Below are 24,459 nucleotides of genomic sequence, written 5' to 3'. Positions count from 1 at the left end.
TATCCACCAAAAGCTAGTCCTGGCAACATTTGTAGTAACCCCAGTGGTCTACAGAGTGAGTTCCAGGACACCCAGGGCTTCACAGAGAAACCCTGTCTCAACCAGACAAGACAAGACATGCAGGTGGATGCCCTATCACCTGTCCTAGTATATATTCTTACTGATGAGGACTTTTTGAGAAATATAACCATAGCATCATTATTTCCGTAAGACAACAATTCCTTATTTAAATATAAGGGAATATAAATACAAATCAGATTTGATAAAATGTTGATAAATTGTTAAATGTACTTTTAATCGTGTTTACCTTTTTCTTTTTGTTTTTGTTTTTCTTTTATTGAAAATTGAGTCTTTTCTCATAAATACCCGGATTATTATTATAATGTCCCCTCCCTTTCTTCCTCCCAGTTCACAATTTCTTCCTCCCTTTTGTCTCATTAGAAAAGAATTGTCTTTTATTTTTTTTTAAAGATTTATTCATTTATTATATATAAGTACACTGTAGCTGTCCTCAGATACACCAGAAGAGGGCACCAGATCTCTTTACAGATGGTTGTGAGCCACCATGTGGTTGCTGGGAATTGAACTCATGACCTCTGGAAGAGCAGTCGGGGCTCTTAACCGCTGAGCCATCTCTCCAGCCCAAGAATTGTCTTTTAAAAGATAACAACCAAACATGGTACAATAAAATACAATAAGATAAAGCAAAACTACCACATGGAAGTTGGACATATCAATCCAATAGGAGGAAACGAGTTCCAGAAACAAGCACAAGAGTCAGACACCTACTCATTCTCATGGACAGAAGTCCCATAAAAATACTAATATGAAAAGCTATAATATATACAGAGAGGACCTGGGGCAGACCTGTGTACCCTGTGCTTGCTGCCTTAGTCTCTGTGAGCTCATATGCATCCTGCTTAGTGGTTGATTCAGAGGGCCTTGTTCTGGTGTCTTTGGCTCTTAACAATCTCTGAGGGGAGGATTTGATAGAGACCACCCATTTAGACTGTGTCTCCACATAATGTCTGGCTGTGGGTATCTGTTCCCATATGCTACCAGAGGAAGCCTTTTCGATGATGACTGGATAAGGCACTGCCTGTGAGTGCAGCATGCTGCAGGCTACTACATAGCTATCATTAGAAGTCATTTTGTGGATGCTGTTTTTGACCAGTAGTGTTTGGGGTTACCCTGGGTCTCTGGGCCTAGCCTCTGGTTCTCCGTTATTGAAGCAGTGCTGGTTATAGGTTCCTCCTCGTGGAGTGGGTCTGAGGTCAAATCAGACTTGGTTGGCCACTCACACAAGTTCTTTGCTACATTGTCCTAGCATCTTTTATAGGTGGAGCAAAGGGTAAGTCAAAGGTTTTGTGGCTGAATTGGTGTCCATGTTTCTCTTGTGGTAGCCTATAAGAATACCTTAACCGTGAAAATGTGGGGGTGAAGGCTCCGAGTAGGCACCAGCTCAACCTCTCCATTGTCAAAGAGTTCTATGGGTGCTATCCTTGGCAAACACTCCCCCCCCCATATCAGTCTGCAGAGAGCAACCCTTTGTCTTAGCAGCAGCTGAGGTTGTTTGGGGGTTTCTCTGGAAACCCTCTTGGCTAACAACTCTCAACTGAATGTGATCCGTCCCACTTCTGGAAGTGTCACCAGACAGTAAGAGTTGGCCAGTTGAGATTCCATAGCCCCCATTACTAGGAGTCCCCGTTGGGAATCACGTTCATGGATTTTCCTGCACTAGATTTTCATACCACCTTCAAAAAGCCCACCAATTCCAGATGCCTGCTCTCCTTCCCTCCACCTCATCCCCCTCCCCTCTTGAGAGTGCAACTTAGAGTAAACTCAGGAGAACCAGAGTTCTGGGTTGCATAATAAAAGTGTCTTTAGTTCTGTAAGAAGCCACCTCAATATCTTCCCAAGAGGCCGTGCTGTCCCGTTTACCCCCATCAGTAGATGCTCTATCTTTGCTGTCATCTGGCATTCTCCAGATCTGACCACTTCGTGTACACAGAGAGAACTGATTGTTTTCACTTATTTCCCTGAGCAGGCATTGCTGGTTTCCCCTTTGTTAACTTTCTTGATAAAGTATTTGTCATTTAAAATTCAGATTGATTTCTTTTAAGGGAGAGTGATTTTATTTTGGTTCAAATTTCAAGGGTACAGTCCATTTGGAGGTGAAGTTGGGGCGGCTGCACCCACAGTCCGGGACAGAGCCCCCCCCCCCACTTCAGAGATTCAGATTATGTCTCTTTGTCCAGCTTTAGTGGTCCTTTATATAACTTGAATAACTTATCAGGCAGTGTCTGCAAGGTTTCTTTCCTGCTCTGTGACTTCTGTTCTCTTGAATATGTAAGTTCTTTTCCCTTTTATTTTTTTAAATCCCATTAAGTGTCCCAGCACCAGCCTAACAGTTCTAGTGAGCGCTCTAACAACTTTCCATACAGTCACCTAGGCATGGCTAGGCAGGTATAGGCAAAATCTGCAATGTGATCATGTTCAGTACTGTGCTTACTTTTTAAAACGATTTTTATCTTTTGTTTGGTGTGTGTGCCTTTATACATGAATACATTGCCCTGAGGGGCCACAAGAGGGCGATGGATCTCTTGGAGCTGGAGTTAGGACAGGTGACCCTGAGCCACATGATGTGAGTGCTTGCCTTGAACTCTGTTCCCCTGTAAGAGCAGTACCTGCTCTTCACTGCTGGGGCATCTCTCCAGCCCCAGCGCTTACTTTTTGATTCATTCATTTAGATCCCAGCATTTCAACAAAACTGCCAAAATCCCTGCTGTCATGTAGCTTAAAAAAATATTTTACACAAATGGATGTTGGAGCCCATACTCTTTTACACCCAATTCTTTCACCAGCAAAGAGCTCTGGGTACTTGTGCATCAGCTCTTATGAACCACTGACTTAATGCTCTGTGGTGTGCGCTTGTTTGTATAAGTGTGCTAAAAGTGGTGCTAAGTGCACTGTTTACCTGGGACAGCATAGCTTCACCACTAGCCTGGCCATTCCATTCCTTGTATTTTTAACCTTGGGTAGGTGGAAAGCCAGAGGCTCAGAGCTACATTAATTCCAGTTCAGGTAGCTTATCTTTTTATTTTTAGTTTTTGGAAAAGAATGTTATTTATTGACTTGTTAATAAAAGTCAAACAGGAGACGTGGGATAAATAGCATAGCAGTTAAGGGCATTGGCTGTTCTTCCAGAGGACCCAAGTATAGTTCTCAGCACCCATCAGGCAGCTCACAGCTCTCTGTAACTCCAGCTCCGGGGACCCAACATCTCTGCCACGGCAGGAAGCTGAGAGTTCAGTGGTCAACATGGAACCTTGATAGCAGATGTGTGTGTGCGTGCATACATGTGTGCACACACATACATGTGTGCACGCACAAAGTGAGAAACGAAATCTCTTCTCTACTTCTCTTCTGTTTCCTAGAAGTAATCTTTGTTAGTAGTTTTTTCCTCCCTTCAGATACTTGTTAACACATCAGCAAATATGTAGAACACATGTATTCTCATTCTCTTTTGCAGTTTAGACTAAAAATTACACAGAGGTAAGAGTCAGGCTCTCACAAGAACTGTTCTAACAACCCTAACAGGAATATTAGGGTCAAGCAGGCCCTTAGTTGTTGTCTGTATACTGTCCCATAGATACCACACTACATCAAAGATTGCTTTGCAAATTGTTATGCTAGAAACACTCGAGTTCTTTGGTTGCAAGCAATAGAAACTAACTAGTTCAGGTTCTACTGGCTATTTCCTGCTCCCCTCCCAAAAAAGTCCTAGATGTATGTGCCCTCTCAGAGTCTTCTGTATCGGGGAGATGTCGATTCAGGAAGGATGGGAGTTGAGGTGGCCAAACCAAACGTTAGCCTTGCAATATCAATTGTTTTAACCCTAGATTCTTGCTCCCTGCTAAAGGAGGAGACGACCGCCGAGTTCTGCTATGGCACATGGAACAAGCTATCCATTCCAGGGTCAAACCCATACAGCTGAAAGGGGAGCACCATTCCAACATTTTCTGCCTGGCTTTCAACAGTGGGAACACCAAAGTATTCTCCGGAGGTAAGAAGACAGTCCACCTTGGGGAATTAGTGAAGAGTGGTAAGAGCGCATTTTCCTTCCCATATCTTACTGAGCTCTGAAATTACTGGTTTCCTATAATTCTTTCTTCTATGCATTACAGCAGTTTGGATGTCCCTTCTTGCCTTGTGTTTGAGGGATGCCTAGCATGTTATGCTGGTGAGGGGATTTAAATTCCAGTTCTCATGATCATATAGCAAGTACTTTTAGCCACTGAACCATCATTTTAGCCCTGCCCCCACTACTTCCTTTTTAAAGCTCTTGGTTGTGACTCAACTTACCTATTCATGACTCTGGTTTGAAAAGCAGTGTGATAGGGTACAGTTGGAGTGGCTGATACAGAACTTCTAGCCCTGACCTTTGTTAACTGCAGGTTTTCCCATCTGATATATCTCCTGTGTTTTTGAAGCACTTGAAATGCACCTGGCTGGGATGAGGATATATTTCAGTGGTAGCACACTTGCCTAGGATATGTGAGGCCCTGAGTTGCCCTTAACATGGCCAGAATAGGGGCAGAGAGGACAACAAAATCAAAGTAAAAGATACTGCTGAACATAAATATTTTCCACTTGTCAAAAATGTCATTCTTATAAGGTTCCCCCTCCTCCTCCTACTACTCTTCTTCTTCCTCCTTTTTTCTCCTCCTTTAACCTCCTCCTCCTTTTTTCCTCCTTCTTCCTCTTTCTTCCTCCTCCTTCCTTGTCCTTTCTTCTTTCTCCTTTTGTTTTTGTTTTGCAATGAGGTCTCCTTAGGTAGCCTTAGCCTCCTGGTTACATAGTTCATCTTAATAGTGGCCTTGAATACACTATGTAGACAGTGTTGGCCTTAACCCTTGTTCCTCTTATCCCACCTACTAAATTCCTGGTTACGGATGTGAGCTGCCCTGCTTAAGGTGCCTCTCTAATAGTCATGAGATCATCCTCTGACCTGATCACTCACTTTTCCTCAAGTCATTGCTCACACAAATTTTTATTCATTTATTTATTTTAGAATGAACTTCTTAAGCATTGTTGAAGTTTCTTACATTTTTAATTTATTGTATGTGCATGATATGTGTGAGCACATTGTGTATACAGAGGTAAAAGGACAACTTTGTGGGGTTGGTTTTGTCTTTCTGCCGTATGTGAATTAAGAGATCAGCACAGGTCACCAGGTTTGCATGGCAGATCTGTAGCCTCTGAGCCATCTCTTTCTCTGGCCATGAATTACCATTTTTTTTTAAAATGACCATAATTTTGTAGAGGCATTTTAATCCAGCAACATGGCTGCTCTGGCAAGGGATCACCTCCAAAGACTTACTAGGTCCCTGTGGTCTGGCTGGAATGTAGATCTTTAATCCCTTAATTCCAAGCAGTGATGGTCTAATTGAGGGACAGACAAAGTGACAAATAAGAGAAAGAATGAGACAGAGACACAGAAAGAAGAGAAAGAGACAGAATGAGTTAGAGATAGGACAAGCCCAACTCTGAGGAAAACAGCACAGGAAAGAGAAACTGTTTCAGTGCGTCAGAGGGAGAGAGAGTCAGTCAGAGGGAGAGGGAGTCAGTGCAGTGGAGTTGTTTGTTCATGAGTTCATGCAGGACAGCAGAGGCAGTGAAAGCCAGAGAATACGGAGCCAGAAGATTAGAACACATTGCCCAGAGTTAGTATAAGGCCAACCAGAGCAATTCAGAGAAGCTGAGAAAAGCCAGATTGAATCAGTCAGCTTGGAGAGGAGTTTGAGCCATAGCAGCTAAGTTGAACCAAGCAGCTAGAGTTCAGAACTAGAAAAGGTGAGCTTTTTCAGCAGTAAGCAGATAACACATACTTTTCCAGGTTTCCTTTGACCCTTTAGTGTCCACAGAATAAGGTCTAATCCAGTTGGCCTGTCCAGCTAAACAACTGTATGTCTTAGGTGGCCTTGGGCTGCTTTATTTGCCCCTGTACTTTCCCCCCATTTTCAAAATTTCCTGAGGCACAGTCTTGTTGGGTCCCAAGTTGGCCTGACTGGTCTACCGTTCACTATGTAGCTCCAGCTGGCCTTGAATTTAAGATAATCCCCCTGCCTCTGCATCCTGAGTACTGGATTTATAGCCCTAGCCACCCATTTAGCAGGAGTTTACAGTTGTGTCTTTGATGTCTGATTCTTTGTCTCTGAATATGAGGGTGTAATTGTCCGTAAAGCTATAAGTCCCATTTTCCACAGTTCACCCTCCTCTTCCGCCCCCTAGTTTATGTAGTAGGACTCTCAAGTCTTAAAGGACTGGACAGAATCTTTTCTCCAGTGCCCCACTGTGTTTGGCACCTGGAAGGTATTAGCATGAGCTCATTTATGCTGTTAGTATAAACCCACTGGAGAATTTGCAGCTCAGGTTTGGAAGGTTGAGATGGCTTAGACCATGTCCTTACTGCTGTTTCGCCTTGTATTTATGTGACTTCGGACTATGCATTTGAGAGTGGGATGTGTCTTTTGTCTTACACACGCATGCTTTAGTTGTTTTGGCTTTTTAAGCCATTTAAAGATGTCATGAACATAGTGTTTCAGGTGAGATCGTTATGGAAGAAAACTTTACCATCATTTAGGCTCACACTCATCAGATTCTAATGCTCAAGTGCTCAGCCCTATTCTGAGAGCTTGTACAGGCTCTCATCCTTGTAATACCCGGTAAAGTAGACAGTTAGTGTTGCCATGTTCATGGGGACAGCCAAAGCCTAGAAATATTAAGAGATTTTTATTCCAGGTCTTATAATTGCTGGTTGCTTTACTGGATATGGGGTGGGTTAGTCTGGCTGAGTGAACTGTTTGGCCATTTACTTCTCCTGAATGACAGCACTTTACTTTGGTCTGATCCCCTGAATGATGCATTCTAAGAACTGTTGCCAGGTTATATACTTTATTGCTTTTAAAAATAACAAAACAAAACTCTATAAACATGGCTCTGTTAAATTTTTCTTTAAAGAGAGAATGTGTGCCTCTTCCTGCCCTAGGGTAGGGATCACATACGAGCAAGTGCCACTATACCTGCCTTCTCTAAACTGTCACAGAGCTTCTTGTAATTCAACAGCCCCTGTGTGTGTGTGTGTGTGTGTGTGCGTGTGTGTGTGTGGTTGTATGTGTGTGTGTGTGTGTGCGCGCGGGTGTGGGTGTGGGTGTGTGTGAGTGTGCATGTGTGTGTGTGGGTGTGTGTGCATGTGCATGTGTGTGTGTGTGCATGTATAGGACAACTTTCAGGATTCAGTAATTAGTTTTCTCCTTCTACCATGGGTTCTGGGAATCAAGCTCAGGAACTCCAGCTTTCAAGACTTCCATTTACTGAGCTAACTTGCCAATTTATGATTTTTTTTTTCTTGGAAACTTAAAAATCCCATATTGTCATATGGAAGGGACCACTTGCAAGAATTATAAAATGTCTATTTTTTTCCTTTGTAGGAAATGATGAGCAAGTCATCCTCCATGATGTTGAAAGGTAAATAAATTATTAGTGTGTGAACATGGCTGACCATTTTTTAGATGAATAGTGGCAAATAACTTTTTAGACATAGATTTTAGGTTCTGAGGGAAAGAATATGGAACCAATATTAGTTTTCTCAAACAAATAAACAAACTGATTCCTCTAATAGTTTCAGTTTCATTTAAAAAAACAAAAGATTTGCAAAGTTGGCATATAATTAGAAATAATAAGAGAAGAGTTTCCTCTAAATTTATATATTTATGCATAATAAAAATTAAGAGCTAATAATAACCCAGTTTTTGCTGCATGTACCAGAGATTGTTATAAGGGAATTTTATGTCCCCATTTAACCATCACAACCATTTAGTGAGGGTTACTGTTGATATCCGTGACAATGCAGCCCAGAGCTGCTCAGTAACCTAAGGTCAGGAGATGCTAGGATTTTGCACCAGGTCCTGTTAGCTCTGAGCTGTGCTGTTAGTCAACATGCTAGTCTCCTGGGAGGCCCTCTATCTCTTCTGGTTCAGATCTGGCTGCTTTAAAACCTCCCCTTTGTTTTAGAAAATTTAGTACCACCCTCAAATCTCCAGACAAATGATAAGTAAAAACACAAAACTCAGCTACTGGGTTACTTTTAAATACGTTTAGTGTGAAAATTATGAAATTCATACAAGTAATACCTTTAAAAATATTTACTTTTTATGCATACATATTAGATACTTAGGTTTTTTGCTTGAGCATTGCCCATTACCTTAATTTAGCATCTTGTTGGCTTACCTGGATTAAATTTCTTCTGGTAGTGAAAGAAACTGAACCCTAGTTAGGTACAATAGGGCTGGGCCTCTGTACAATGTCTGTGTGTCTCTGTGTGTCTAAGTGCTTTTCTCTTGCTCTCTGTTTCTCAGCAGTGAGACCCTGGATGTGTTTGCTCATGAAGATGCAGTATATGGCTTGTCAGTGAGCCCAGTGAATGACAACATTTTTGCCAGCTCTTCAGATGATGGCCGGGTTCTCATTTGGGATATCCGGGAGTCTCCCCATGGAGGTAGGTCATTATGGACAGAATTGTTGGGTTGTCTGATTGTAGTCAGTATGTGAATAACATCCAGAGAAAGCTAGGATTCTCACATGCAGCACAGATGCACTACAGGTCCATCCTGCCCTGAGTGGTCACAGGGGATGTTTACCAGTCATTCTACAGCTACCTGAGACTATACAAAACCAAAACCTTAGTCTAGCTGTATAACTCAGACTGGCCTTGAACTCACAGTCCTTTTCCTTCACTTACAGAAAAGGGGCACCAGGCAGGGTTTCTTGTTTTGGTTTTGTTTTCTTTGTTTTGATTTTTTGGTTTTTTTGATGCTGGAAGACAAACACAGTTCTGCCCCAACCCTTCAGGGAGCATCATGAACCAGAAGGGAAATGGTACTGTTGTGTACATCCTTGTCTTCAATTTTCACTGTTTCACTTTATTTTCATTAAATCTATGTATATGAAATTTGCAATTTTATAAGCATTAAAGATATAATAACTTGGGGGCTAGAGAAATGGTTCATCGGTTAAGATCACTGATTGCTCTTTTAGAGGCCCTGAATTTAATTCCCAGCAACCACATGGTGGCTCACAACCATCTGTAATGGGATCTGATGCCCTCTTCTGGTGTGTCCTAAGACAGTGACAGTGTACTCACATACATAAAAATAAATAAATAAATCTTTAAAAAAATATAACTGTATCAGGAGTTGGTTGTGAAAGTTTTTAGGGAATTCTTTTTTACTTCTGTAGACAGCTCACTTTCCCCTTTGAATTAGGATCTGAGTGTTTAAGTTTGGCTTAAATGTGTTTGCTTGGTGTTGGGGGTCAGGGAGACATGAAGGTTGGTGCCTCCTGGGGTATGCACTACCTGGGAGTGGTACCACCTTTTGGGTGGCAGTTTAATACTCTGCTCCTGCTGTGTTCACTGCCTGCCCCTGATGGAGTGGTACCTCAGGTAACTTGATTGTGATTTCTGTTTTCACAGAGCCCTTCTGCCTGGCAAACTATCCATCAGCCTTTCACAGTGTCATGTTTAACCCTGTGGAGCCCAGGTTATTGGCCACAGCCAATTCAAAGGAAGGAGTGGGACTCTGGGACATTAGAAAGCCTCAGAGGTAAGGCCCTTGACTCTTAAGGACTTCGGACTTGCCCTTCCTCGTTTCTCTGGGTGTAGAACCAGCAAGCATTGCAAGAGCTCGTGGGGCGGCTCTGTGAGCTCAGCTGGGCTCCTCTTAACAGGCCCTGCTTCTCTAGTGCCAGGGCAGCCCACTCCTAAGCAGATGGATGTGCAGACCACTCTGCTTCCTGCGCAGGCACAAGTTATAGTCTGGACTCTAGATGGGGCCATTTCTGGGCATGTATGAAGAGTTGAAAGTCTCCTTCAGTTCCTCCCTACTTGACCAGGAGCTCTGCTCTGGGTTAGTGGGAGTGAGCTTGGGGCCAAAGGGGGTGGTGTTCCAAGCTAGGGTTTCTTCAGGCCACAGGACAAATCTAGGTAGACTTTAATAGAATTGTAAACTACCAAAATTAAATGGAAATTATGTTATCTATTCGTGTACATATAACTTTTGAGAAGGAAATGTTCAAAAGAACTGGTGACTAAGTTAACAGCTAGTACTGTGGAACATTAGGGAGCCAATTTGTTTTTGTTTGTTTGTTTGTTTTATTAAATAAGTAGACTGGCAACCCCAACTAGAAGCACTAATTGGAGAACTTGAGGAGTCATTAGGAGTGGTGAGGATGGAGTATACAGAAGGCTCTGTCGTGCTCCTTATATCCTGGGGTGGATGCAGGGCCTCTTTGGCACTTGTACCTAAATCTTGCCTTGTCTATAAAAGCAGTTGACTTCTCTGGAAGTCCTGTGTGGAGATAAATATATCTCTCTGCTAAGCAGTATTGCAGGATGCATGGAGAGTAAGCAGGTTTTCATTTATTTAAGGGACCTTTGATGAGTTGGGCAGTTAAGTACAGAGGATTATCTTTGACTTTCAGTACTGGCTGATTCTCTTCACAGGGCAGCTCAGGAGCTGGAACTGCTGCAACAGAAGGAGTGCCTGCCCCTCATGTTGAGCAGCTTCCCTGAGGCTCCAGGGCTGAGGAGATTGCTTCCTCACTCTGTTGCACATCCTTCACCCCTCCTGCTTCTCTAACATACATAGTGCCAGGCCCTTGCATGCACTTTTGCACTCTGTGCTGAGGAGGGCACTATCCGCAAAGAGGACAGCCTCTTAGGTTCAGCATAGCGCTCTCTGCCGTTTCAGTACAATGGTTCTATCTAAAAAGGTCAAGTTTGGACTAACTGTGCCAACCTCCCCTAGCTTGCTGTCTGTTCTACTTAGAATTGCACTGCACAGTTGCCTCCAGTAGAAAACTTAAGTGGTTTATGATGTCAGAGCAGTGCCTTGAGAGGAGTGTGCTAGTGTCTTTTTTTCTCTGAGGGATTGTCAAAAATTGCCATTGCCAATAAAATGTTAGCAGTGGGAAGGACTGGAGGTAGGATCTGGTCTGACCTCTTGAGGGAACTGAAAGGGAAGACATTGAAGTGTATACATTCTTCCAATGTGATTTGAAGCCTTAAGACACCAATGTGGACCTAGGTGGCACACCTTAGGAGCAGTGTGACTTAGCTGAGCTATGTCACCTTTTGTTACCAGGGATAATGACAGTTATGAATAATCACCAGTTTACTTATGAGGTAGGTAGGTTCTTTTTGCTCTCTGTTTTTTTGAGATGGTGTTATAGCCCAGGATGACCTCAAACTTGCTGTGTAACTAAGGATGACCTTGAACTCCTGATCCTCCTGCCTCTGACTCATTACAGGCCTATGCCACATGTGATTAGGCCACATGTGATTTAAAGTTTTTGCCTTTAAAAATGTTTCCTTTTAAAACATTGTTTATTTTATGTATTTAAATGTTTTGCTTATGTATATGCACCACTCTGAAAAGTCAAAAGATGTTGTATATCATCGGGCTCTTTTTTGATAGTGAAGCTAAACTGTTACTGAGTCGTAGACTCATCTTTAAACTTCTTGATATATGCAGGGTCCCAGCATTTCTTTTTTTTTTTTTTTTCGGAGCTGGGGACCGAACCCAGGGCCTTGCGCTTGCTAGGCAAGCGCTCTACCACTGAGCTAAATCCCCAACCCGGGTCCCAGCATTTCTTAAAGGCTTAATAATTTAAGTCCTCAGATTACTTGCCTGGCCCAATAAAGTTGGAAAATTTAGGAGTTTAAGTGGTGATGACAGCCATAGGGAAACTTCATATAATTGACAAAAAAAAGAGAGAACTTCACACCCACTAGATACATGTTCAAACAAGACATCAGACAAGATGTCATTGATTTCATGACGGTTTCTGATGTCTTTTCATAGCCATCCTCCTTTGTCAATACCAGCACCCCACGTATGCCATGCTGGGACGCCTGCGGTAGCCTTGGCAGTCTTTAGAACTGAGGTTCTCTACTGTCTAGAGAATTGAGAGAAAGCAAAGCTTGCCCCGCTGTTACTCTGCCCGTCTGACTCCTTCATCGCCTGTTTAGCTGTCTATTCACCCAGCATCTCCTTCCCGTTCCACCTTTTTAGTTTCTGTCAGGAACTGTTAGTTTTACGTCAGGTGGCCGTCTCTAGCTTTGACAAGGATAATGGGGGCGGGGGGGTGATTCTTTCTGTCTTAATAATAAAACTAGGCAAGTCAGGAGTTCTATAAAGATTTACCTTATAAGATGGTACCTCAGGTATTGTGTAAATGACATGTGAGAGAGTGGTCAGTGAGCAACTTAACTGTGTGGTTAGGTTTTGTCAACTTGACACAACCTGGACTTATCTGGGAAGAGGGAACTTGAGTTTAGGAACTGCCTCCATCAGACTGGCGTGTCTGTGAGACAGTTTCTTGCTTGCTGATTGATATCGGAGCTAGCCCACGGGGGTGGTGCCACCCTGTGCACGTGGTCCTGGGAAGAGGTAGCAGAAAGGTATCTTGGGAGCAATCAGTAAGGAGCCTTCCTCTGTGGTTTTTGCTTCGGCTCCTGCTTCTAGGTTCCTCCCTGGCTTCCCTTGCTGATGGTCTGTAACCTGCAAGCGAAATAAACCCCTTTTTCCCCAAGTTGCTTTTGGTCAGTGTTTTATTCCAACAGAAAAGGAAACCATGGCACAACTAACTCTCAGAGGAAATTGCTCCTAGGACCTGGTCTGGCTCTTGAGAGCATTAGGTTAAAGTGTCTGCTCTTTGAGACCTGTGCCAATCCTACCTGAGTAGAGAACAACAAATGGTAACTTCTTGCACTGGGTACCACAGGTATTTATTTAGCTTGAAATTACTCAAAAATCAATAACTAAGTATTGAAGTAAGTATTGAACTAAGCTTGAAGTATCACCCACTCATCTCTCCTCTTCTTTTTTGACCTCTCTTAATCTATGTTCTTCCTTTTTACTTTCGTTGCCTCTTTTTCCCCTGCCCCCTTTCTTTCCCCTCCTTCTCTTAGGTAGGTCAAGCAGTTTTGCCACATAATTGTGATTAATTAATACTTGCTTCATCTGTCTCTATTCATTTTTCTTCTTTTAATTTCCACTATTTTCTTTCTTTTGTTCTCCCAGGAACAGGTTTAATGTGTTTTCTTTTGTATCACTTGATAATTTAGAGTCTTAATTTTAGTTTAGCTAAACAATTTTTGCCATATTGCACCTGTAGGTTCCTCATACTATTATGAAATGTTAGAGCCTGGTGTCAGCATCAAAGCTTTTGATATTTGTTACAATTTGAAAGAATGAGGCTCCTGTAACCTTGACCTCAGTGTACAAGACTATCAGTAGACAAAGAATTTGAGATAGGATCTTTCTATGTTGCTCTGGCTGCCTGGAATTCACAATATGACCAGAGAGCTGCGTGCCTCTGCCTCCGTTTTCTAAATGCTAGAATCAGGGGCATATCAGCATGCCCAACCTTGTCAGATTTCATTTCATTTCTTCCTTCCTTCCTAAAAGTTTATTATTTATTTATGTGTATCTGTCTGTGTCTGAGTGAGGACAGAGGGATATCAGATCCCCTGAAGCTGGAGGTACAGGCAGCTGTGAGCTTCCAGATGTGGGTGCTGGGAATCGAACTTAGGTCCTCTGGAAGAACAGTATGTGCCATTAACCACTGAACCATCTCTCCAGGCCCAAGACAGATTACTTAAATAGCAGTTAGACACCTCTGGTCCCCTTAAGCACTTGAGCCCACATGCACACACTCACTGTTACTTACTTTTTTCCCCAAAAGACCTCTAAAAGTACTATACATAAAAGAAAAGCATTAATAAGGCCTAGTGGTGTGGTGCATACCTTTAATCCTAGCACTCAGGAGGTAGAGGTGGTCAGATATCTGAGTTCAAGGGCAGCCTAGTCTATAGAATTCAGGACAACCAGGGCTACACTGAGAGACCCTGTCTCAAAAATGCAAAACAGAAAAAAGAAAAATATTACTAAACTAGATTTCATTAATGTTAAAGACAGCATCATCTGTGAAAAGATAAGCCAAGGACAGGCACTATATAATACATATATTTAGTAAAAACTTATATCCAGAGTATATAAAAAGTATGAACCTATAAAAGATAGAATTCCGTTTTTGAGTAATTTTAATTGTTTATTCCATTTTGAATGTATATGGGTATTTTTGCCTACATGAATGTCTGCAAGCTATGTGTGTGTCTGGTGTCCCAAGAGGTCAGGAGAATGTGTAGGACTCCCTGGAAAGTGGGGTTACAAATAGTTGTAAGCTGTGAGTGCTGGTAAGTTGTGGGTGCTGGGGAGCTAACCCAGGACCTCTGGACAAGCAACCAGTGTTGTTAATCACTGAGCTAGCCCACCAGTCCTTGAGTTCCATTCTTTAAAGCCAACAGTAATGCTTTATCAAGTAAGGTAACCAAACAGACCGTAGTTTTGAAAGTTTAAAATTTCTGGCTCACAACTGTAACCCCAGGACATGAGAGGTGGAAGCATAGAAGATCAGGAATTAAAGGTCGTCTTTATCTGAACAGCAAGTTCAAGGCCAGCCCAAAGTTAATGAGACTATAAAAAAAGGAAGGAAGAAAAGTTAAAGGTTAAAGCTTTTCAACTTCGTTATGCACGAGTTAACCGACAATGATTGGGATTATTACAGTGGAAAACGACGGGAGTGTTAGCCGGGCTGTGAAACTAAGGAAGCCATCATACTTTAGACAGCTCTAAGTAGGTACTACTTACAGACAGTATCTCTTAAGGCTAAACATAACGCAACTTCACTCTTAGATCTCCCTAAGAATGTGTGCTTCCACTGCGGATAAATACAGGAGTATCCCAGATGCCTTATTTATCGTAGTCAAAAGCTGAAACAAGCCTAAATGTCCACTAAAGGAAAGTGGGTAAGCAGAGTGTGCAGTAGCCATATAATAAAACCCTGGGTAACTACGAAAGAGCACCTGGTGATACTCACAACATGTAGATGTGGGTGAGCCTCATGGTTATAGTTTTGAGTGAAAGAAGACTGCTACAAAGGAACCTGTCCTCTGTGATTCCATTTGTGTGGAATCTAAGGACAGGTGGATTATAGGTGTTAGAATAGTGGTATCCCAGAGTAGGACATTGACTGAGCTTGAAGTCGTATCTTGATCTGGGTGTGGTTCATTGGTGTATACTTATGAAGTAACATATTTAACTATGTACATGTAGAGTTAATGCATAGTACTAGGTCATGTTAACTGTTGTGTGTGGTGCTTGAGGACCAACCAGGGCATCACACTGCATAAACACACTACCAACGAGGTACATCCCTAGCTTATCTAGGAACAATAAGTTTGACCAAAAAGAATTCAAACTGGAAGCTGCAAAACCAACCATGTAGACAAAGGAGAAAATGCCTTTGTCTGCAGAAGGCAGCGGTCCTACATGAATATGGAGGTCTCTGTCTGACTTAGAATAGTTGGCTAAGTCTGATCGTTCACCTCCATACAACTTTTAGACTGTCACTCTACTTACTGTTTTTCCTTATTATTTTGTTCAGTATCTGCTGATTAAGTGTAACGTATTACAAAAAACAAACAAAAAGGAAATGAAGTGAAGTTACTACTGTTAAAAAAAAAAGAGAAAAAAAATCCAAGACTACTATTACTTCATTGAGTATTTACCTTATTCCCGGTGAGTCCAGTGCTTGTAATGACCCTGTTAACTGTAGAGAGCTGACTTGAAGGGAAAAGAGAGAACAGGATTAGGAGAACCCAGAAGCTTAAATCTACAGCAGAAAAACAGGCCTCCTCGTCAATTAGCTCTAGTCAGAAGCTAGCTAGTTAGCTCCTCTTCCTCTTTCTACCCTCTCTTTTCTACTCCTTCTTTCTTTCCTTCTCATATTTTCTTTGTATTTTGTAACAAGTATCACTGTGGAGCCCAAGATAGCCTTAATACCTGGCGGTCCTCCTGTGCCGTCCTTCCCAGTGCTTACTACAAGAATGAGCCCCATACCTGGCTCAGCTAGTCTGTCTCTCTTCCCTCTCATCCTTACCAGACAATACGACATGTGTTCCACCTACTGACACACTTGTCGCCTGCTTTCTCCCCAGTGAGCCGTTCCGGTCTTTGTTGCTTTTATTGATGCTGTTCTCACTCTTACAGTTTTTCTGGGTGAAATCCTAAAGTCCTGCCTGGCCCCTCGAGCCCAGCAGCCTCTCTCCATCTTACAGCCGCTACCTTCCTCCCATAGCTGTGGGCCACTGGCAAGATCTTCACTCGGCATTTTGTGTTTAGAGCAGATCCCTAAACATGTTCTGCTGTTGTCTTCTAGCTTGCTTGGGTTATCTTTGTTCATATTCATATACTCGGAACATATATTGTGTAGGATGATATAAAATTATAAATAATTTTTGAATGAATAATCTTATTTTACTAGATTAAAAAAAAGAACTGCTTAAGCAGTTTGTCCTTCTGCACAGTCTTTCTTCCTAGATACTCTTATCCTAAATATAAACAAACAGGTGATAATTTGTACTCTTTTTCTTTTTGATTTATTTAAAATTTTGTTTTATGTTTATGGGTATTTTGTGTGCATGTGCATCATGTAAAACCAATTGCTGTCCTTTCCCAGGTGCAAGGATTGCTACCCAGAAAGAGGTATATTAACCTGCTCTACAGTTCTTGATTTTTTTTTTCTGAATTTTAAAGGACAGGACTCTTTTATGCATCTTTAATCTCTAGTGTGTAGCATAGAACTTGATATTAATGGAACTTAGTGAATGTTGAATGAGCCCAGAGAACTACTCAAACCTAAATAGTTTGTTTTTAGTGATCTTTTTAGGATGTGCGTAGGATGAAGACTACATAGTCTAATCTTGTTTCAACCTCTCCAGCGTAGCAGTGTGTACATTTGAAGTGTAATAACAGAGACCTTAGCGGGAGGTACACATATTCTTATTGGACTTTGAGTGTAAGAGACAAGGCCAGGTATTCTTGTAAAGTTGCTTTCTAGTTTTAAGGCACAAGGTGGCACTGTGAAATCAGTTGCTTATTGGTGGACTCCAGGCTCACATGTCCTCTAGACCTCATGATTATCAAACATCAGGTTGCTTGGTTTAAGTGCTCTTTAATGAAATTTATACCCAGAGATTGAACTGTTGGTCTAGAGCTGTGGTTCTCATCCTTTCTAATGCTGTGACCCTTTAATTCAGTCCCTCATGCTGTGCTGACCCCAACCATAAGATTATTTTCATTGCTACTTCACAACTGCAGTTTTGTTACTGTTGTGAATCATAATGTAAATGTTTTTGGAGTTAGAGGTTTACCAAAGGGTAAACCCACAGGTTAAGAACTAGTGGGTTTGTTCTCTTGCTCTTGCTTTTACCCTCTTCCCCCTCTGTCCCTTCTCTCTCCATTCCCCTCCCCGCTTCTCTCCACGTGCTCATGGCCGGCCTCTACTCCTCTCCTTCTCTTCTCTTCTCTTCTCTTCTCTTCTCTTCTCTCCTCTCCTCTCCTCTCCTCTCCTCTCCTCTCCTCTCCTCCTCTCTCTTACTCTCTCGCTGTGCCCTACTATCCTCTTAACTCCCTCCCCATGCCTTGAATAAACTATTCTATACTATACCATCCTGTGACTGGTCCCTCTGGGGAAAGGGATGCCTCAGCGTGGACTCACAGAGGCACCCCCTTTCCCCAGACCTCTTTAGAACATATCCTGGCTCTCCTCTCCCCCTATCTTTTAAAACAGCATTGGTGCTAAAACCAGGGACTGGGACATATCCTCTCTTTATCTTTTTATAAACACATCAGCATGTGCCCCTCCCCAAAGATAAATAAATAAATCAGATTTTAAATGGGAAAAAAAAAACCAGTGGTTTTAAGTAAATATTCTGTAAGCAATTTTAGCAACTTGGCTTTTCTCCTACAATGGAAGGTGCCTAGAGAGGTTGGATTTGCTTCTAAGTTGGCAGACCTATGGTCTGTGGACAGCACTGTGAAGCAGGTTTCTCGTCCTCTGCCTGCATGGGCTCCAGGGACCCAGCTCAGACTTTCAGGCTCACCCAGCAGTACTTGCTCCCTATAGTGTCTATCTTTTTAAAGACTTACTTTACGTGTGTGAGTGTCTTGCATGACTGGTGCTGGCTCTGGTGGAGGCCAGGAGAGGACATCAGATCCTCTGGAACTAGAGTTTTGTGTCCTCATTTATGGTGTTTGTGAGCCACCTTGTGGGTATTGGAGACCGAACCCAGGTCCTCAGCAAGAGCTACGCATACTCCTCGGCACTAAGCACCTCTCCAGTCCCTCCTCACTTTTGTGTATTTGTGGGGGGTTGTTTTGTTTTGCTTGAGACAAGATTTTATTTTTTATTCACTGGAATTGAATTTTATGTAGCTCAGACTGGCTTTTTTTTTTTTTTTTTTTTTTTGGTTCTTTTTTTCGGAGCTGGGGACCGAACCCAGGGCCTTGCGCTTCCTAGGCAAGCGCTCTACCACTGAGCTAAATCCCCAACCCCCAGACTGGCCTTGAACTTGTGATCTTCCTGCTTAATTTTTGAGTGTTAGTATTTTAAGCCTTCACCACAGTACTTCCCCAAAGCCTCTCCCTTTGAACTTACTGGGCAGGCAAGTGTCAGGAGCTGTGTAAACCTTTTTAAACAGGGTCTCAACTTGATGTGCCAGGATTGGGGGATACCAGGGAGTGCCCCCACCCTCTCAGAGAAGAAGGGGAGGGGGCAGAAGGAAGGATTGTGGGAGGGGTAACCAGGAAGGGGACATCAGTGAGCAAGATGTAAAGTGAGTATAAATGAAGGGGGGGGGGAGAGAGAGAGAGAGAGAGAGAGAGAGAGAGAGAGAGAGAGAGAGAGAGAGAAAAGAAAGAAAAGGGGGGTCTCACTCTGTAGCATTGGCTGCCCTGGGACTCACCATGTAGTCCCAGACGACTTTAGACTGGTAGAAATGGGCCTGCTTCTGCCTTCCCAGTGCTGGGATGAAAAGTATGGCACCTTGTCTAGTTTAGGATTTTAAAAATTTTTATTTTTATAGTCTAAGTGAAGACTTTTGTAACTGCTACTCCTGGTCTTTTAGATAGTACATTCAAACCAGTTTATTCCTGGGTTCTGTTCCCAGCACACACGTGATAACTTATAAACCAACCATTTGTAACTCAGTCCCAAGAGATCTGCCTTCTACCTCTGACATTGCACACAATGGGCACAGACACAAAAGCAGGCAAAACAGTCATAACCCTAAAATTAATAAAATTTTAAAAATTAAAACAAAAATATGGTAGGAAGGAACTTTAGTAGCAAGTTCTTTTATTAATCTAGTACAGCCTGAAATCAACTGGTCATACAGAATTTGTTAAATACTAAAGCAAGTAAAATAGAAAGTTAATACATTGCATATAATGGTGATCTGTGTACATAAATGTGGATGTGCTGGGAAGCTGCATAAAATGCATTTATTCAAAGATATAAAAATATCTGGAAACCGTGGTGCAGCAGTCACTGTTAGCCAAAGCAACTGGCTTTTCAAGATCTTTCTTGAGAGCGGCTTCTGTATGAAGCACATCTTCTCCTGCATCATCTGTCTCATTAGCCATACTCTGACCTCTCTGCCTTTCATTTTCAGGGTTTTCTCCCTAAAAGTTCTCACAGGCTATCAAATTGTAAATATTGTTTCCTGATCCTTTCCTGCTTGGGATCTTTCAGGCTCCTCCCCCTCTTGTTTCTTTCCTATGTTCCGTGGTCTTGTCATCCAGTGCTGTGTGCACATCTCCTGACTCTCCACCTTCAGATCTTCCTACCCACTCCTGTACTATACCATCCCTGTTGCTAGTAGCAACTTCCATCTCAACCCTTCTCCCTTCCCCCTCCTCTCCCCCACCCCACCATTACCCACTGACTGGTCTTTTCCTAGCTTTTACCCTGCAGTCAGGGCTGATGCTGTGTGGAGCAGATTACACACCTGGTCTCTGTTTCACAAAGCTTATGCTAAAGCAGAGTAAAGATATCTGTTTTTAGGCAGAATCTCATCTTGTACACCAAGCTGGCCTCAACTTCTTAGTAATCCCCCCTTCTTCAGCCAATCCTGAGTGCTGGGATTAAAGGCATGCACAGCCATGCCCTGTGTGGGTATTTTGAAAGTTGCTTCTTTGGTTTGTGTGCTGCTGCTGCTGCTGCTGCTGCTTTCTTTTTCTTTTTTCTTTTTTTTTCTTTTTTTTTTCTTTTCTTTTTTTTTTTTTTTTTTTTTGGTGAGATTATATGGTCTCAAACTTGTGATCATCCTGCCATAACTCCCCCATTCCCCACCAAGTGATAGTATCACAGGTGTTTGCCAGAACACCCAGTGGGGTTTTGAATAAAACAAGACACTTGAAGAACTCAGTGGGTCCCTGATGTCATGGGAAAGTCATAACTAATCTAGAAGAAGTCTTTTACGGCACTACCTCTTAATTTCTTAAGGGTTTTAGGATCTTTGGACTCCAAAATTAAAAATAAACTGGGATCTAGAATACTTCCAGTCAGGGAAGTTCCTTTTCTATAAATAAAGATTAGAAATGACTTCGATGCCCACCATCCATGTTTTCCTCATAGATGGGCTAAGTGTTCCATTTGATTATGCAAAGATATCTTTGCCAGAACTTTAATTCCTTCAGTAAAATTTGAATTTCTTGATGTCCTAGATATTAAATACTAAATATCTAGGTACTCTAGATATTTAAGTTCTAGATGTTTCAAGGTCTATCAAACTCCTAATGAATCATCTTCAGGGGACAGTAAATTTGTTCAGCCATAGACCGTAGTTTATTGTGTAATTTTCTCAGGCTAGTTGTTCAGAAGGTCTGACCCCCTCAGGGTGGTTTCATTCTCAAGAATAAGGCTCAGACTATTTTGGAAAAACAAAAGCATCTTGTGGTCAGAAGCTTGATATTGGGTCTAGGGATATAAGGCCAGTATGGGAAGCACAGTGAGACGTACACAGTCTGGAAATGAAGAGAGAGACGAGGGGAAGAGAAAAGAGCCATCTTTTGTGGAGATGGGGCAAACAGAAGAAGGGGAAATGAGAGGTTCTTTCCCTCCACCTCATCCAAAACAAATATTTTGGCATTCATTGAACTGTTAAACACAGTAAAATAGTTAGAGCTATTTCTAACATCTTTTAGTATTCTGTATGTTAATTAGAGATTACAATGCTTCAGGTTCCACATTGGTCATTCTAAAGCAGAAACTGATGTGGAGAGATTTTCTTACTGTGACTGGCTTCAATTTTGCCTGTGCTTGCAATCAGAACAAACTCTGGTGTCTGAGTTGGAATAGTAAGCAGTACCTTGACCCAGACATTAACATCGTGGAGAAATTTGTGCCAGTGTGTACTGGAAATCTTGCTAACAACATCAGGCAGCTTTCAATAAGTTACATAGTCGTGGATTTATGCTAATGTATTTCGAAGGGTCTACGCTTGGCAGTTTTGTCAGTTTCCCTCTGTGGTAGTTTGAACAAGAATTCCCCCATAGGCTCAGATTTCAGTGCCACCAGGGAGTGGTACTGTTTGAAAGGAATAGGAGGCACAGCTTTGTTGGATGAAGCACATCACTGGAGGTGAGCTCTGGGGTTCCCAATGCAGTCCCACTGGCTATCTCTCTTCCTGCTGCCTGTGGACCCAGATGTAGAACCCTCAGCTCCTTCTCCAGTACCATATCTGCTGGCATGCTGCCGGGCTTCCTGCCATGCTCCCTGCCATGGTGACAGTGGACTACACCTCAGAAACTTTTAAGCCAGCCCCAGTTAAATGCTTTCCTTTCTAAGAGTCATGTATCTCTTTACAGCAGTAGACCACTGAGACACCCATATTGATCTGGACATGACATTCCCAGTCACTTCCTTGGCCTGTTTCTTTTCTCTATCTTGCCTAAGTGTCTTTATCCTACTAGAGCAGTAAAGAGCTCCGTACTTTCTTCCTGTACCTTAAACAACAACAAGGAGCACACCAAGTCCTGGAGTGCACTGTCAGGCTCAGGCTGCTCCACCTGCCGTCCTGCCTGTGGTCTCAGGTCTTTTGCTGCTGGTCTTTACATCACTTCCTATGTGCTCTTGTTACATTGTGCAGCAAGTCACTGGTTGAAAATGTTTTGGAAATAACCTTCTGTTGTTCTTTTAGGGATGTTTTTACTTGACTCAGTGTAGTGTGCTGACCAGAGCTTCAGGTGCCGCTCAGATTTAGGTGTGCAATGGCAGGCATTACTGTGAACGGCAGAGACAGTGTCATCTTTGTCCTCAGTGTTCTGAGCCAAGTGGCGCTGATGGACACCTTTAATCTCGGCACTCAGCGCTCCAGAGGCAGAGGCAGAGGCAGGGCAGAAGCAGGCAAATTTCTCTGAGTTCAAGGCCAGACTTGTCTTCATAGTAAATTCCAGTATAGCCAGGACTGCATAGAGAAGACCTCTCTCAAAAGTAATAAAAAACGGGTTTTATGAGAGCAAATCAGGATAGAAAAAAAACATTCTTTTATAAAATCACTCAGTTCTTATAGAGGAATGAAAATGTTCTTTTTCAGGGAATGTGTTGAGGAAGGAGGGTGGGAGAAACAGACATTGCAGGTACTGTTGGGACAGTGATACCTCAGAAGCAGCTTTCTGGCAATAGACAAGAGGCTGGAAACTTTTCCACGCTGCTTGATTGGCATTTCATTGAGACTGTAACCTTTCTCCACCTTGCTCATCCCCTTTCCATAATGGAATTGCATTTCTGAGAAGTCTCCGGTAAAAATGTTTGTTCTTTGACAACTTCATATGTGTATATAATATATTCTGATCATATTCAGCCCCTCATTGTCCTGTCTTATCCCTCCCACTGCCACTCAACCTTTCACCCCAGCAAGTCTCCTGCCTTTTCCTTCCTTCCTTCCTTCCTTCCATTTTGGTTTTTTTTTTCCCCTTTTTTTCTTTCTTTTTTGGACAGGGTCTTGCTATAGAACCCTAGATGTCCTAGAGCTGTCCATAGCTAGCCTCACAGAGATTCTGTCTCTGCCTGAGTGCTGGGATTAAAGTCACGTGTTTCATTAAAGTTGCTTGCATGAGTGTGGGTGTTGGCTCATGAGGGTGTCAGAGCAGCTCACCAGTTGCTATACTACTAAAGAAAAGGCTCCTTCTCCCAGTAACCAGTAACTGCAGTAGCTCCTCCACCAGGGTGGAGCTCGTGATGGAATGTTGACATGCTGTCGGGGTACAGTGGCCGTGCCATGTTCCCCGAGCACTTGAAAACACTCCTATGTTATTCTCCTCACCTCTTCAGTGTCCCCCAAGCCCTGCAGGAGTGGAAGGCATGTCCTGTTGAGGCTAAGCACCCAGTCATTTCTCTCTGCATTTTAATTCAGTTAGGAGTCTCACATTAACTGCTACCCACTGTACAGTGATTCTCTGACCAAGGCTGAGAGCAGAGCTCACCTGTGGGTATAAATATTTAGAGCTGTCCCAATGGCTCAGTGGGTAAAGTCACTTGTCACAAAGCCTAATGATCTGAACAACCCTGGACCCAGGTGGTTCGAGGAAAACTGATCCCCACATTTAAGCACCCATACATAGACACACATACATACACAGAGGAAAGAGAAAGTGTAACACTCATGGATATTTAAAAGGCCACTTAACAACATGTACATTAAGCAAGCAATAGTAATGTGTTCTTCCCTAGAGTCTATGATCTTCCCAGCCATGATCCTTTAACCAGATTACAGTACGAGGAGTAGGTACCTCCTGTGAGCGTGGTCAGTCAATGAGAGTGTGAGTCAGTCACCTCCATAACAGGTCCCTATTGCACCAGAGGCATGTCTTGCCTGGGAGCTGGTACTTTGGCATAGCATGCAGGGCTCCCTGCAGTAAGATATTTTGATGGTGTTTCTCCCCTGGCAGCCTGCCCAGCACCTTTCAGCACTATGCAAGCGAGTGTTTCCATTCAAAGCTTGACTTCTCTGTATTGCACCCAAGCTTTGTAGGGTCTTCAGCAACAGGCCCTCACCATATAGTTCTAGTAGGCAACCAAGAGCAATGGTAACAGCATGTATTCTTTAGGGTGGGGTCCTTTGGGGTCTCCCAGTCAGTGACTAGGGAAGCATCCCATACCTGGCAATGGATTTTCATTTAGTGATCTAGAAGCAGCATCATTCAAACCTTTTTTCCTTTAATTACAAAGTAAGCTAATTTATTACATCTATTTATGTATACATGGATGAATGGGTACATGGCATGGTGTGTGTCATATGTGGTGTCATAGGATAACTTGTAGGAGTCTGAGGGTGGATCGAGGGTTACCAGGTCACTTGCTGAACCATCTCTCTAGATCTCCATACAGCTTTTTCAAATGTCCTTGGTTTTGGGTAACTTTCTCCTTACCATGTTCTCTCCTCTGCCCCTCATCCCCACATAAACCTTTGTACACCCAAAATGTCCCCTG

General features: G+C 42.7%; 1 protein-coding gene and 1 non-coding gene across 5 annotated transcripts in view; both read left to right on the top strand.

Annotated features, from left to right (window-relative positions):
* The window catches only part of Dcaf5 (DDB1 and CUL4 associated factor 5), an 88,728-nt gene that overhangs the window by 22,270 nt on the left and 41,999 nt on the right, over positions 1-24,459 (top strand). For 2 of the 4 annotated variants that reach the window (NM_001100718.1, XM_006240279.5), the window contains exons 2-5: positions 3,923-4,066; positions 7,494-7,530; positions 8,421-8,560; positions 9,536-9,665. In NM_001100718.1, coding sequence (NP_001094188.1) covers positions 3,923-4,066; positions 7,494-7,530; positions 8,421-8,560; positions 9,536-9,665 — 451 coding nt within the window. Of the gene's footprint in view, positions 1-3,902; positions 4,067-7,493; positions 7,531-8,420; positions 8,561-9,535; positions 9,666-24,459 lie in introns of all 4 variants that reach the window. The other 2 variants (XM_008764782.4, XM_017594145.3) reach the window with 1 other exon arrangement.
* On the top strand, positions 15,445-15,534 carry Scarna3 (small Cajal body-specific RNA 3). The gene has a single exon (NR_106673.1). It is a non-coding gene; the product is annotated as a small Cajal body-specific RNA 3 (primary transcript).

Source organism: Rattus norvegicus, chromosome 6 (assembly GCF_036323735.1).
Source record: "Rattus norvegicus strain BN/NHsdMcwi chromosome 6, GRCr8, whole genome shotgun sequence".
In the NCBI taxonomy this organism is placed as follows: domain Eukaryota; kingdom Metazoa; phylum Chordata; class Mammalia; order Rodentia; family Muridae; genus Rattus; species Rattus norvegicus.
Note: the sequence above shows the minus strand (reverse complement) of the source record. Positions and strands in the feature narration are given on the sequence as shown.